Consider the following 12249-nt stretch of genomic DNA (forward strand, 5'->3'; position numbering starts at 1 on the left):
ATGTAATGCGCCAGCTTCAATTGTATGTCACCGGTGTAGCTGCCCTGCGCAGGCCTCTGTTTCCACTGCGCAGGCGTGAGACTTCCAGCGCTGTGTGCATGACTTATTTCAAACTTATTTATTGATAAAACTGTTGTCAACATACAAACATATCATTTGTGCAATTACAATACATAAACATCATTTTTTCAATGCCGGGATAACATCCAGAAATTATTACATTACTAAATTTCTTGGAATTCTTCAAATTATCTTTGCGCTATTACCATATAACCATTGATAAATTATAGGTCAGAATTCCCACTTCTTTTGACTTCCCGTATCCTAATATACTCATTCTCATTGTATGTCTATTGTCTTTTGAATTATTGATAAATCTTTTCATATAAAAAATGAAACTAGAAAAATGCAGATTAATGCTCATAAAAGAAAGAAAGAAGAGGAAAGATACAAGCATAAAGAAGAGACTATTAGAGAGAAGGGGGGAGAGCAAGAAAAGAAAAAAAAAAAGGGGGGGAGGAATGAGACTGCCCACTGTTTCTCAGTTCAAAAAGCTCGCCAAACTCTCCACAAACTCTGGGGACTCCATGAACATAATCCATGGTCCCCAACATGTAGTAGATTTTTTTGTGTTTCCATTTAGTTCTGCTGTCAGCTCCTCCATTCTCTGGAGGTTTGTCATCTCCTCCAACCAATCCAGCACCGTAGGGCATCTAGTCTGTTTCCAAAATCGCCAGGCAAAATCGCAACATGTCCCTTTTATGTGTTGTAATAGCTCCTGGGAGCATAGAAAGAAGGACAGCCTGGGGGGACTTTTCTATTTCACCGCCGCTCATCTTTATGTACAGGTAGAACACTGAGTCCCAAAAGGGTTGCAGCTTAGTACAGCTCCACCATATGTGTAGCATTGTACCTGTGTCTGTGCCACACCTCCAGCACACATCAGACACAGAGGGAAATATAGCATGTAATTTAGTCGGGTAATGGTACCACCTTGTGAGAATTTTATAACTTTTCTCTTGAGCGGCACACGCCAAGGAAAGCTTGTGGGTCCCAGTTCCTTTCCCCACCTACAGACAAAGTGAGGTTTATCCACCCTATTTCTCTGGTCCAGCATTTTATAAATGAGCGAGATGCCATGTCCAGGTGATGACCCCTGTAAAAATACTTTCTCAAAAGGAGTGGGGGGGGCTCCTCATTTTTCTCTCCCTGTCCTGGTACGAGAGGAAAGATTTCAACTGCATATATTCCATCCAGGAAATAGCTCTCCCTGTGGCCTGCATGGAAGTATAAGTTGATAGGGTGTGTCCCTGGAGTACGTGACCAAAACGAGTATCATCCGCCCGGGTAAATCCCCCAAATCTATGGGAGTGGAGTCCTGGGGGGAACTTATAACCGAATACGGCGGTAAGTGGGCCCTGCTCCTGAGAGAGAGATCCCTTTTTTATCTCTCCATCCCACATCCCCCATCGCTGTCCGCGTGAACTCCATTCCCTTCGCTATCTGGATCCTACTTTCTTTCTCTAACCATGGGAGTAAATGTAAGGGAGTTCCCAGCATATCCTGTTCGATCACCACCCATTGTTTCGAATTCCTATGAAAATGCCAGTCCAGTAATCTCATTAGGATAGCTGCCTTGTAACATAACTGAAAATTTGGGAGCCCCGCCCCCCGTCACTTTTGTGTCTGGTCAGAGTTTTAATTCCTGTTCGGGGTCTCCTGTTCCCCCAGACAAACCCAGACAAGGCTGTCCGGATCTTGGAGAAGTAACTTAGCGGTAGCTGTATGGGTATTGTCTGAAACAGGAACAGGAACCTCGGTAACACATCCATTTTTATCGCGTTTATACGCCCAAACCACGTCAATCTCTTTTTGTCATATTTCTTTAAGTCCTTGATTGTCCTTTCTAACAAGAGGAAAAAAATTGTGATGTACAATTTTTGCTGGATCCCTAGGTACCATAACTCCCAGATATTTTAAAACTGACGGTTGCCACTTAAAAGGGAAATTTTGTGATACTCTTGCAAGGTCTTCTGCCGATAAAGTCACGTTCATGGCCTCTGATTTGGAGAAATTTACTTTGAAGTTACTTAAGTTGCCAAACTATCCCGTGGATGCTTGTGTTGTTTCTCAGGGCGTCCGCAAGGTGCTCCATGACTATGACCTATAACAGGGGCGACAGTGGACATCCCTGTCTCGTTCCATTGTGGACCAGAAAGGATGATGATAGAAACCCATTTGTCCTGATTTTTGCTGAGGGTCTCGTATACAGGGATGCAATTCTACCCAAAAATTTCTAACCCAAACCCACCTGTCTCAAGGCTGCCACCATAAAGCTCCAACTGACCCGGTCGAAGGCCTTCTCCGCGTCCACTGAAAGTAAACACATGGGGAGAGACTGAGCCTTCGACCGAGCCATCAGGAGGAACAATTTGTTGGTGTTGTCCCGTGCCTCCCGGCCTTTTACGAATCCCACCTGGTCCGTATGTATTATCCCAGGCAGGGACAGGGCAAGTCTGTTGGCAAGTGCTTTAGAGAAAAATTTCAAATCTAAATTAATCAGTGAGATGGGTCTGTAATTTGTAACCAGCAAGTGGTCCTTTCCCGGTTTGGGGATAACACATATGTGTGCTTCAAGAGACTGTGCTACCCACTGGGAGTTTTCAGATATGGAGTTAAATACTTTGGTCATGAACGGGGATAACTGAGTCTGAAAAATTTTATAGAACTTAGGGGTAAACCCGTCTGGACCTGGGCTTTTGCTTGAGGGAGAATCCCTGATAATAAATGCCACTTCTGTCTCTGTAAAGTCTGCTTCTAGGTTTTCAACCTCAGTATTGGGTATAGTTGGCAGGGCTGTTTTAAGTATGTAATCATTTATTTTAGTCTCCAAAGCTTCTTGTGGCATATCCCCAAATTTGCCCCTTATGTAAAGGTCACTATAATATTTTTGAAACTGCTCCGCTATGTGGATTGGGTTCTGAGTCAAAAGGCCGTCCGATTTTTTTTTTTTTTTTTTTTTTTTTTTTTTTTTTTGATCGTAGGGATGTGACTGGGGTGCCCCCTCGGATGTAATAACCTAGCTAGTGGTCTGCCACATTTATCCGCATATTCATACATAAATCTTTTTAGTCTATTCCTGTGGCGCTCGTATTGTCGGTCCAGAATGGATTTAAGTTCCTCTCTCTTTTTAACTAGCTCTGTCAGTGTCACCGGGGATAATGTCTGCTTATGGATCTTCTCTAGGTCTGAAATATTCTGAAGTAGAGACAGAATGGTTTGGGCTCTCTCCCTCTTAATCCTAGCCCCATGTTTGATCAGAATCCCTCTCAACACACACTTGAGTGTCTGTCTCCCATTGAACAGGTAGGGTAGTAGTGTCTCCAGAGTGTATCTCCAAGAATTCATCTATTGTGTTCTGCAGGTCTTTCAAGCATCCCTGGTCCCTCAGCAGACTATCATTCAACCGCCAAGACCACTGCCTCCCAGGCCCGTCCGGGATAGTGAGGCCCAAAAATATGGGGACATGATCTGACCAAGAGATACTGCCTATAGAGGCCTGTATCTTCCATGTTCAGGGCCTTCTGACTTAAAAGGAATAGGTCTATGCGGCTGTATGAAGAGTGAGCCGGGGAAAAATATGTGTAGTCACAGTCTACTGGGTGTAGTGTTCTCCATGCGTCCACTACTATGAGTTTTTGTATACAAGGTTTAACCTTCGTTAGTTTCCTTATTGAGAGAAAGTTATGTCCCGATGTTGTCTACCTTAGGGTCCAAAGTGAAGTTTAAATCACCGCCCACGATCACGGTCCCTTCTGCGAATTCATCCAGTGATGACAGGAGAGAGGAGCAGGTCGTCGCCGGGTCTCTATTCGGTAGATACCAATTGACAATGGTAAAAATGGATGAGTTAACATTAATTTTCAGGAATATAAATCTTCCCTCCATGTCCACCCATGTATCTAGAACTGTGTGTACCAGGGACTAATGGAAGACCATGGACACTCCCTTGGATTTTGACTCTGGGTTGGAACTGTGGACCCAGTTAGTGTAATATCTGTCTCTAAAGATGGGGAGGTGACCCGTTTTAAAATGTTTCTTGGATCAATAGTATATGGACTCTTTTGTTTTTTTTTTTGTGCATGTCAAAATATCTGGGAGCGTTTTTGCGGGACATTAAGTCCCCTCACATTTAGTGAACCCCAATTAATCTGCGTCATTCCAATGCGGAGGAACGGTGGGGACTCTAGGGATAGATTCGGGGATTAGGGAGAGAGAGAGAGATGTGCAGGCAAGTAGGATAGGAAGAGCAGGGAAAGGAGAGGAACTAAAAGAGAAGAGATAAGAAGGTCGAGAATACAAAAGAAACTACCAACAAAGCCGTAGAAACCACAGGCAAGTAGGTCAGAGTGCCTCCCACCTGCAAGGTCACAACAAGACCCTAACGTCTGGTCTAAAAAGACTAAAAGTAACTGTATAGGTATAAGAGAATACCAAACTGTCTAACCTAGGGATAGTGAGACTACGCCACTCCTTCATGGCTTGTTATCCCAATCAGGGAGGGAACTTTCTACAAAGGAGCCCCCTGCCGCGGACTAACAATAAGCAATTATTCAACTTAGTTTGTCAGCCAGAGCCCTATATAATGTGGGGAAACAAGGTCTAGAGAAAATATTGTGTTTATACACCGTCAAGGGGTGCCCCCCCGCCCCACCCTTCCAGGAAGGTGGGAGGGAACCCCCCTCCCTCATAATCAGACACAATCCCCCTGGCAAAAAAATTATGGCAAAACTGGGAGGTACATTATATTGAGAAACAACCAAATGAATTTTTGTTTATAAACCAATAACTCCTTAAACATCAGACTGGTCTTACTCTTCTTTCTCTTCGAGGGCCACGCATCCGATCACCATCTGGGGCAGCACCCCCTCCCCCCATTGGAAACATCGGCCATTCCTCTATAGGCACCAACGGAATATCCAGGGCTGCAGCAAACGATGGTATATCAGTCGGGTTCCTAAGAACATGCATTCTTCCCGTGTGTCGGACCTGCAGGCATGCGGAAGGGAAATCCCCAGCTGTATTGAAACTCATACGAACGGAGCATGTCCAGGAGAGGTTTCAGTGCTCTCCTCCTTTGTAAAGTGAAACGGGATAAGTCCTGCAGAATCTGGACTTGGCTCCCCTCGTATGCTGGTGAAACTCCACTGCGCAGCTTAAACAGGATGGCATCTTTAAGGACATAACGGTGGACCCTGCAAATCACATCTCGAGGTCTGTCATTCTGTGTAGGTCTAGGGCCAAGCGCTCTATGCACTCTGTCTAGCTCAAGGGGTTGGCTTGATGGTTCACCCAGGATCTCATTAAACATCACTTGGAGGGCTCTCTGGAGATCCTTAGGTTCAACAGACTCTGGTAAACCCCGGACCCTTAAATTGTTTCTCCGGCCCCTGTTTTCAGCATCGTCCATTGCTTCCACCATAAACTGTATTTGGCGGGAGTTTTGATCCAAAATGGCCCCTTGTGCCTGAGTGGTGTCTTCTATATTTTGTATTTTAGCCGCCTGTATTTGGTTCTGAGTGTCCACTCTTTCCACATCCCCCCTCAGGGCCGACAGCTCTATGCGGTATGCCTGTTCCAGCCTTGCTATATATGTCTCCATATCTTCTCTGGTGGGCATAGAAGAGATGTGTGCCCAGATTTCATTAAGTTCTGTCAGCACTCCTGGTTCATGTGATCTTATTGTACTTGTGGCAGGCTCTAACTCTGCTTGCATTTCCATATCATACACACTTTGACTCGGGCTGTGTCTCACTGAAGATGGGAGATTTCCACTAGCAGGGCCCTGTTCCCCATTTGCAGCATTAATAGCCTCTGCTTGAGATTTATTATTGTCCTCCTTCTGTGACAGGGGTAAGGACACCTCTCCCCCCTCCTGTGGCCTCCCCACTGCAGGTCTGCAATCAGCAATGGTGGGGGTTGTACCCATGCTCCCTGCTCCAGGGCTCCCCTGTACCTGAGACCCTGCAGGCTGGACGTCTGGGGTTATCGGCTGCCTCTCCTCCGCTGCCCGGGTGATTTCCTCCTTCTGTCTCTGCTGCTGCTGGGGCTTCCCCTGACTCTCCATCTTGGAAGATGTCTGCGGTGCTGTCCTCTGCTTCAGCCCGGTAATGAAGCCTCTGATTCCCTTCTCTGTCCGTGACGCTCTGCTGCTGGGCCCCTGGGAGCTTTCCCTTCTCCTCCGCTGCATATCCTTTTCTTCCAGGCTCTTGGGCTGGTTTAATCGTCAGTAGTGTAGTCCGGTGGCAGGAGCTGAGACAAAAACGTCCTCACTCCTTCATAGCCAGGACACGCCCCCCCCCCCCCGTGTGCATGACTTAGACGCTATCCACTTCCATATAGCTAGAAGAAGCGGCGTTTAAAGTAGCCAGGGAGGGCAATCTGGATTCACCTATCTGACCGGACCGGAAAATTTACATGCAGCATGAGACTATGTGTGTAAAACAATTTTTGAAAGGCATGCAGGGGAACCTATGAGGATGTAAAGCAGTTGTAGGAACCCCATTCACATGATCATAAAGGTGATTGGAATGGGTTATAAGCAGAGTTGAGCGAGTACCTACCGTGTTTCCCCGAAAATAAGACCTCCCCCGAAAATAAGACCTCCCAGGAGTTTTCAGGGAAGCTGTAATATAAGACATCCCCTGAAAATAAGACCTAGCCGCGGTCAATAATGAAGTGTAATGCAGCAGTGAAAGAGTTAAAGACACTGCAGGACACTTCATTATAGACAGCGGGCATCCCCAGAAGAGAGAAGACAGAAGAAAGAAGACCGGGAGCAGGTGAGCGCATCAAGGTTCTGCAGCGGAACACACACACACACACACACACACACACACACACACACACACACACACACACACACACACAATCAGATCGCATCCACACACTCCCAACATCCAGCGATATCGCATGCTTCTCGGCGGCAATACTGTGCGTGCAGTGATCTTCCAGGAGCTGCCGAGGATCACATGGCCGGAATCATGTGGTATCTCCGGATGTTGAGTGTGTGAGCGCTTATGTGCGATATCGTGAGTGTGTGTATGCGATCGGATGTGTGCGTGTGTGCTGTCTGGTGTGTGTGTGTGTATGTATGCATGCGATCGGATCTGCACAGGGAGAAGTGGTGTGTGTGTGTTTGCTGTCTGATATGTGACTGTTCTGATGTGTGAGTGTCGAGCCAGACGCAGGGGAGCACAGCTGCAGGGAGATCACAGGGAGAAGTGGTGTGTGTGTGTGTGTGTGTGTGTGTGTGTGAAATCTGATGTCGGCCAGACGCAGGGGAGGCATGCAGCGTACCTGCTGGGAGATCACAGGAGGATCTGGGAGCCATACAGACGCCCTGGGCTGGTAAGTATGACGATCCTGGGATGGGGGGGGGGGTCTGCTTTTCGTGGGGGGTAAACTTACCCCCAACCATGTCCTCTCGAGAATAAGACTCCCCCCCCCCCCCCCCCCCCCCCGCCCCCGAAAATAAGACCTAGCGCTTTTTTCAGGGCAAAAAACAATAGAAGACAGTGTCTTATTTTCGGGGAAACAGGGTAACTATTTGTACTCGCTATACTCCTAACGAATACTGTCTAATACTCACGTATTCATTCCGAATAGCTTGTGCAATGCAAGTCAATGGGCAAAAACTTGCAAAGTAACGAGTGAACCGAATGCCGTACTATTTGTCCGAGTAGGCACGTAAATGTACTCATAAGGTGCTGGCTATTTAACCCCTTTAGAGTTAACTGATTGCTGGGGTTGCACAGAGCCGATAATATTTGCACTGTTGCGAAAAGCATAAGGGATAAGAAGTGATGAAAAATTGAATAGAAGATACAGCTGAAAACTAGTAATGTGATGATGTACTTTGTGCAACTAACTGCTTCAAGATATAGCACAGCAGTTTTAAGTTTTTATCAATTCCACCCCACTGTTATTCAATAAAGCAATTTTTGGTGTTTTTAGAAAATACATTAAAAGGGGTTTTATACAACTTCGTAATGGGGCAATGGTGATTCAAAGGTATAAAACTACAATCACCTACTGGATTGGGGCAGTTCCTCTATTCTACTGCTGGCATTACCTACTGTACAGCATGTCAAGGCTGCAGCAGCCAATCACATGATGCCCCCAGCTTGACGAAAAAGAATGGAGCCAAACAGGGGAGCAAGACATTTTAATTATTATTTTAAGAATGTGTAGCAATGCATGATATATGTATTGTGTGTTTGTGAGGGTCCTAAAAATATATTTGGAAATCTCATGCTAATTTTTCACTTCTAGGAGAGAAAATAATCGTTAAAGTCTGCCCTACAGAGGAGGAAACTGCCAGCCTACTTCAGCGGGTACTAGATAACAATAAAGCTGCAGCCAAGACCTTGGCGAGAGCCGTTCACCAAGAAGTGACTGTGACAGACGAGGCTTTAGATGCTGTCAATTTGCACATTCCTATCGATGACATTGCAGTCTGGGTGGATCCTATAGGTGAGTTAAATGCCAGGCTTTAAGCTTGTATATGTGTCGCCCCAGAGATGTCGCTCCAGCTTCACGCCACAGGGTTTCTTCAAGCTGGCAACAGGTACTGTTAGTTGTTGTAAATGTGTTGTGACGCCACTCACGGCTGCGGTCAGGGATATGGATGACCGCCACTGCAGATTTTATGAGCGTCTGGGGCTGATGGGGTCTGCAGTCAGATGTTGTGGCCTCCTGTGAGTGAGGCAGACCCCAGGGGCTCAGGTGTGTAAGGTAGCAGGTCTCGGATTATCACAGGCAGAGTCCAAGAGTCTTTTAACTGGTTTTTACTCACTTTGTTGTTCATGTGAGCTGACCCGGGCGTTGCTGTGATGAACCAGGTAGGACCAGGGGCTCCTTCGGGCCAGTCTGAGGGTGACCTGTTAGCTCACCTTCCTAGCACTTAGTGTTCGGATAACCCCCTGACTTGAAGTACCATGGGGGTCTATCCAGGGAGTCGCTGCTGCCTTTTCTCCCCTGTATTTGGCCCGTTTGCCAGCAGCGTGGACCAGGTGAGATGGCTTCAGGCTCTGTCTCCTTATGGGTCCCTGCGTTTCTGCTGAGGCTCGGACTCTGTGTGGTTGGTGAGGTACTTGTAGTTCCCCTCACCGGCAGGTTTAGCAGTTAGTTAAACTGGAGTCTGCTCTAGGGACCTGTACCCCGTTCGTGCCTAGTCACCAGGAGCACCTCTTCTTCTGACTACCCGGTGACCGATCTCCCCCGCCAACTGTCACTACACCGCGCAGGGTCTGACTAGTGTGAGCGTGCGGATCCGCCTCGCGACCGCCGCGCTCCACTACCAGACCGGCTCTCCTTCCTTTCCTTACAACCTCTGCACTTTAGCTCTCAGCCCCTCCGCTGCACCCATTAATAAGATTTGAAGGCTAGCCCCCCTCTGGAGACTACCCAAGGGTCCCATCTAATGGTGTGGGAGAACTGGTTGCTATGTGTCTGTGTGTACACACCTCATTCTGGCCTTTAGGATTACCTGAAAGTACTGTCCCAGTACGGGTGCAGTACTCAGTGGTGACTGACTGGGTCAGGGGCGCCACATACACATCTGAATTATTTTCCTTGCACAAACCTGTATAAAAGGTATTTAATTTGGAGGAATTAGTAATGAGTGCTCACTGCATTAGTAAAGAATCATGGCAATAAGGAGGAAAAGAAACTGCTTGGACAGTCATATCCCAAAGTGTAATATTTGTATTCAGCAATGCAAAAGAAAACCCACAAGATGTAGAAAATTAAAACCATTGTGCCACAATGAGAATAAAGGCCCAGTCACACTAAACATCGCTAGCAACATCGCTGCTAACGAACAACTTTTGTGACGTAACAGCGATGTTGCTACTGATGTTGCTGTGTGTGACATCCAGCAACAACCCGGCCCCTGCTGTGAGGTCTTTGGTTGTTGCTGAATGTCCTGGGCTATTTTTTAGTTGTTGCTCTCCCGCTGTGAAGCACACATCGCTGTGTGTGACAGCGACAGAGCAACAACTAAATGTGCAGGCAGCAGGCCAACGGCTTATGAGAGCGATCAGTTGATCGTTCACAATAGCCGGTGGCCGGGCGATCAGCTGATCGTTCGGCCGCCGATGAGCATGCGAAGTGAAAACATATGGATTGTGCTGCTCAAAAAACGTTACAGGCTTGCCTTCCTGCCGCCCGACGGCCAGTCGTTCCACGACTGATCAGTCGGGCGGAGAATGCAACGCAAGGGCAGCTGTCGCAATCCGCCGCTCAAATAAGTCTATGGGAAACAACGGAATCCGCCAAACGGATTCCGTTGTTAACCAGAGTCGCGGATTGTGACGGATACAAATTGACGGAAGTGTGAACCTAGCCTTACATGAATAAAAGGCTGTAATACATATTATACTTAAAGTGTAACCATTGTTTTAATTTCTATTTCATAACTCATTAGTAGACCTGAAAATAAGCAACTTTATATCTCATCAGACAAATTTGCTTCTTTCTCTGTCAGAATTGATCAGTCATTATCAAAATTCTCAATTCCGAGGTAAAATTTGTATATGAAGACTTTCCCATTACTGAGAGAGAATCTTATCAGTAACAGCTGCCATCTCCTATGTAGATAGAAGATGGAGGGGTGGAGCTATGCCTCTAGCGCCTCCCATCATAGAATCTCATCAGTAACATCTGTCATCTCCTATCTTAGTAATGGAAAAGTCTGTCTTATCTAAGGCTTCTGTTGGTGGGTCTGACACACGTATAATAGCCGAAGATGAAGCAGAACCTGCCAGATTCTCTATGACCGTAACATAGGACAATGACAGCAATGGTTAGACCAGCAATCCCGACTAAGGCAGACTATGGCACGTTCAGGAAAATGTGTGCTCTCTAAACGGGGCTCTAAAGTGGCCACCACTCGAAGAAACAGGAAGGTACAAGAAGGCTATGGACTGGATCGACAGAAATTTGCACTTGCATGAGGCGCAAATGTAATAATTAACAAAAGCACTCTGGCAAGTACCATCTTCTCTGGGGTTGGACATGACTGGAGACAGAAGAGCGAGTTACAGGAATGAGAGAGAGCTGCTGGGGTTATGCTAATTTTGGTCGCCCAGCAGACAAACAGGCTATGTGGTCCTGGAGGGTGGCTAGTGATTACACAGCAGTGTGACGAAGCAAGACCACAGTGTGGCGATTGATTCTTCTGAGAACATCGCTCGCAGAGCTAGGCAAAGAAAAGATGGCGGCACCCAGTGGAAGGAAAGAGGAAGGGACAAAGAAAAGTACTTAATACTTTGGCAACAACTACTTGGCGTTCTGTAGACGAACATTGCAAAATGTCCACAAAGTGCGAGGTGCACCACTTTCCATAGTGTATGAAGAGGGAGAAAGAGAGTAGGCAAGGAGCACTCAACTCACCACATAAATATAATTAGAAAAACATTTTATTGTACGCAAATGAGTGCAAAACACCATAAAACCATTTAAAAACAAGGACACCTGTCCCATGGAAGCAGTGAGAAAAGTACTATTGCAATAAATATAAAATTGCAAACATGATAATACACTGTCAAGACATAGAACAAGGGTATTATCCCATGGACCCGGTAATAAAGTGCAAATGCAATAAACAAGTAGGTACAATGTAATGGTACTATATCAAAATAAGGAACAGGGGTATTATAATAGAACTGCAATTTCTTGAGCTGCCTCGCCTTGCAATTTTTTGCCAAAAATCTCAAAATTTTTATAATAAGTACAATTTGGAATTTTAGTGCTGAAGTGCACATTTAGTGCTGGCTTTTTGTTTTTCTGTATTATAATAGAAGTCTGAATAAACCCTAAGAAAATATTCCTATTGGCAAATAGCGCACAAAAATGGATAGGGTCCAGAGGGGATATCAACTAAATCAAGACAGGATAAGAGCCATGGGATGTATCAAAGAATAAACACCAGCCCTAAGCCCAGCCCGACGCGTGTCGCTCAGAGGAGCTTCATCAGGGGAAGGTCATGAGACTGTGGAGAAAAGCACACATCTAAATACAAAAAATAATTAACAAAATCAAATACCGGTGTGTCAGCAAGCCTGGCTATGCGTTCAGTATCCAGGCATGGAAGACGACAGGAAGTGAGCACATGTGCAGTCACGAAAGGTTTCCCCAGTAGTCAAATAAAGGCAGAGACACTGCGCATGCGTGAAGAACGCAGGT

At 46.2% G+C, this 12249-nt stretch overlaps 1 protein-coding gene across 3 annotated transcripts in view; it reads left to right on the forward strand.

The window, feature by feature from the left end:
• The window catches only part of INPP1 (inositol polyphosphate-1-phosphatase), a 130512-nt gene that overhangs the window by 47016 nt on the left and 71247 nt on the right, over nucleotides 1–12249 (forward strand). For all 3 annotated transcript variants that reach the window (XM_075317762.1, XM_075317763.1, XM_075317761.1), the window contains exon 4: nucleotides 8335–8535. In XM_075317762.1, coding sequence (XP_075173877.1) covers nucleotides 8335–8535 — 201 coding nt within the window. The remainder of the gene's footprint in view (nucleotides 1–8334; nucleotides 8536–12249) is intronic.

Source organism: Anomaloglossus baeobatrachus, chromosome 7 (assembly GCF_048569485.1).
Source record: "Anomaloglossus baeobatrachus isolate aAnoBae1 chromosome 7, aAnoBae1.hap1, whole genome shotgun sequence".
Classification (NCBI taxonomy): Eukaryota; Metazoa; Chordata; class Amphibia; order Anura; family Aromobatidae; genus Anomaloglossus; species Anomaloglossus baeobatrachus.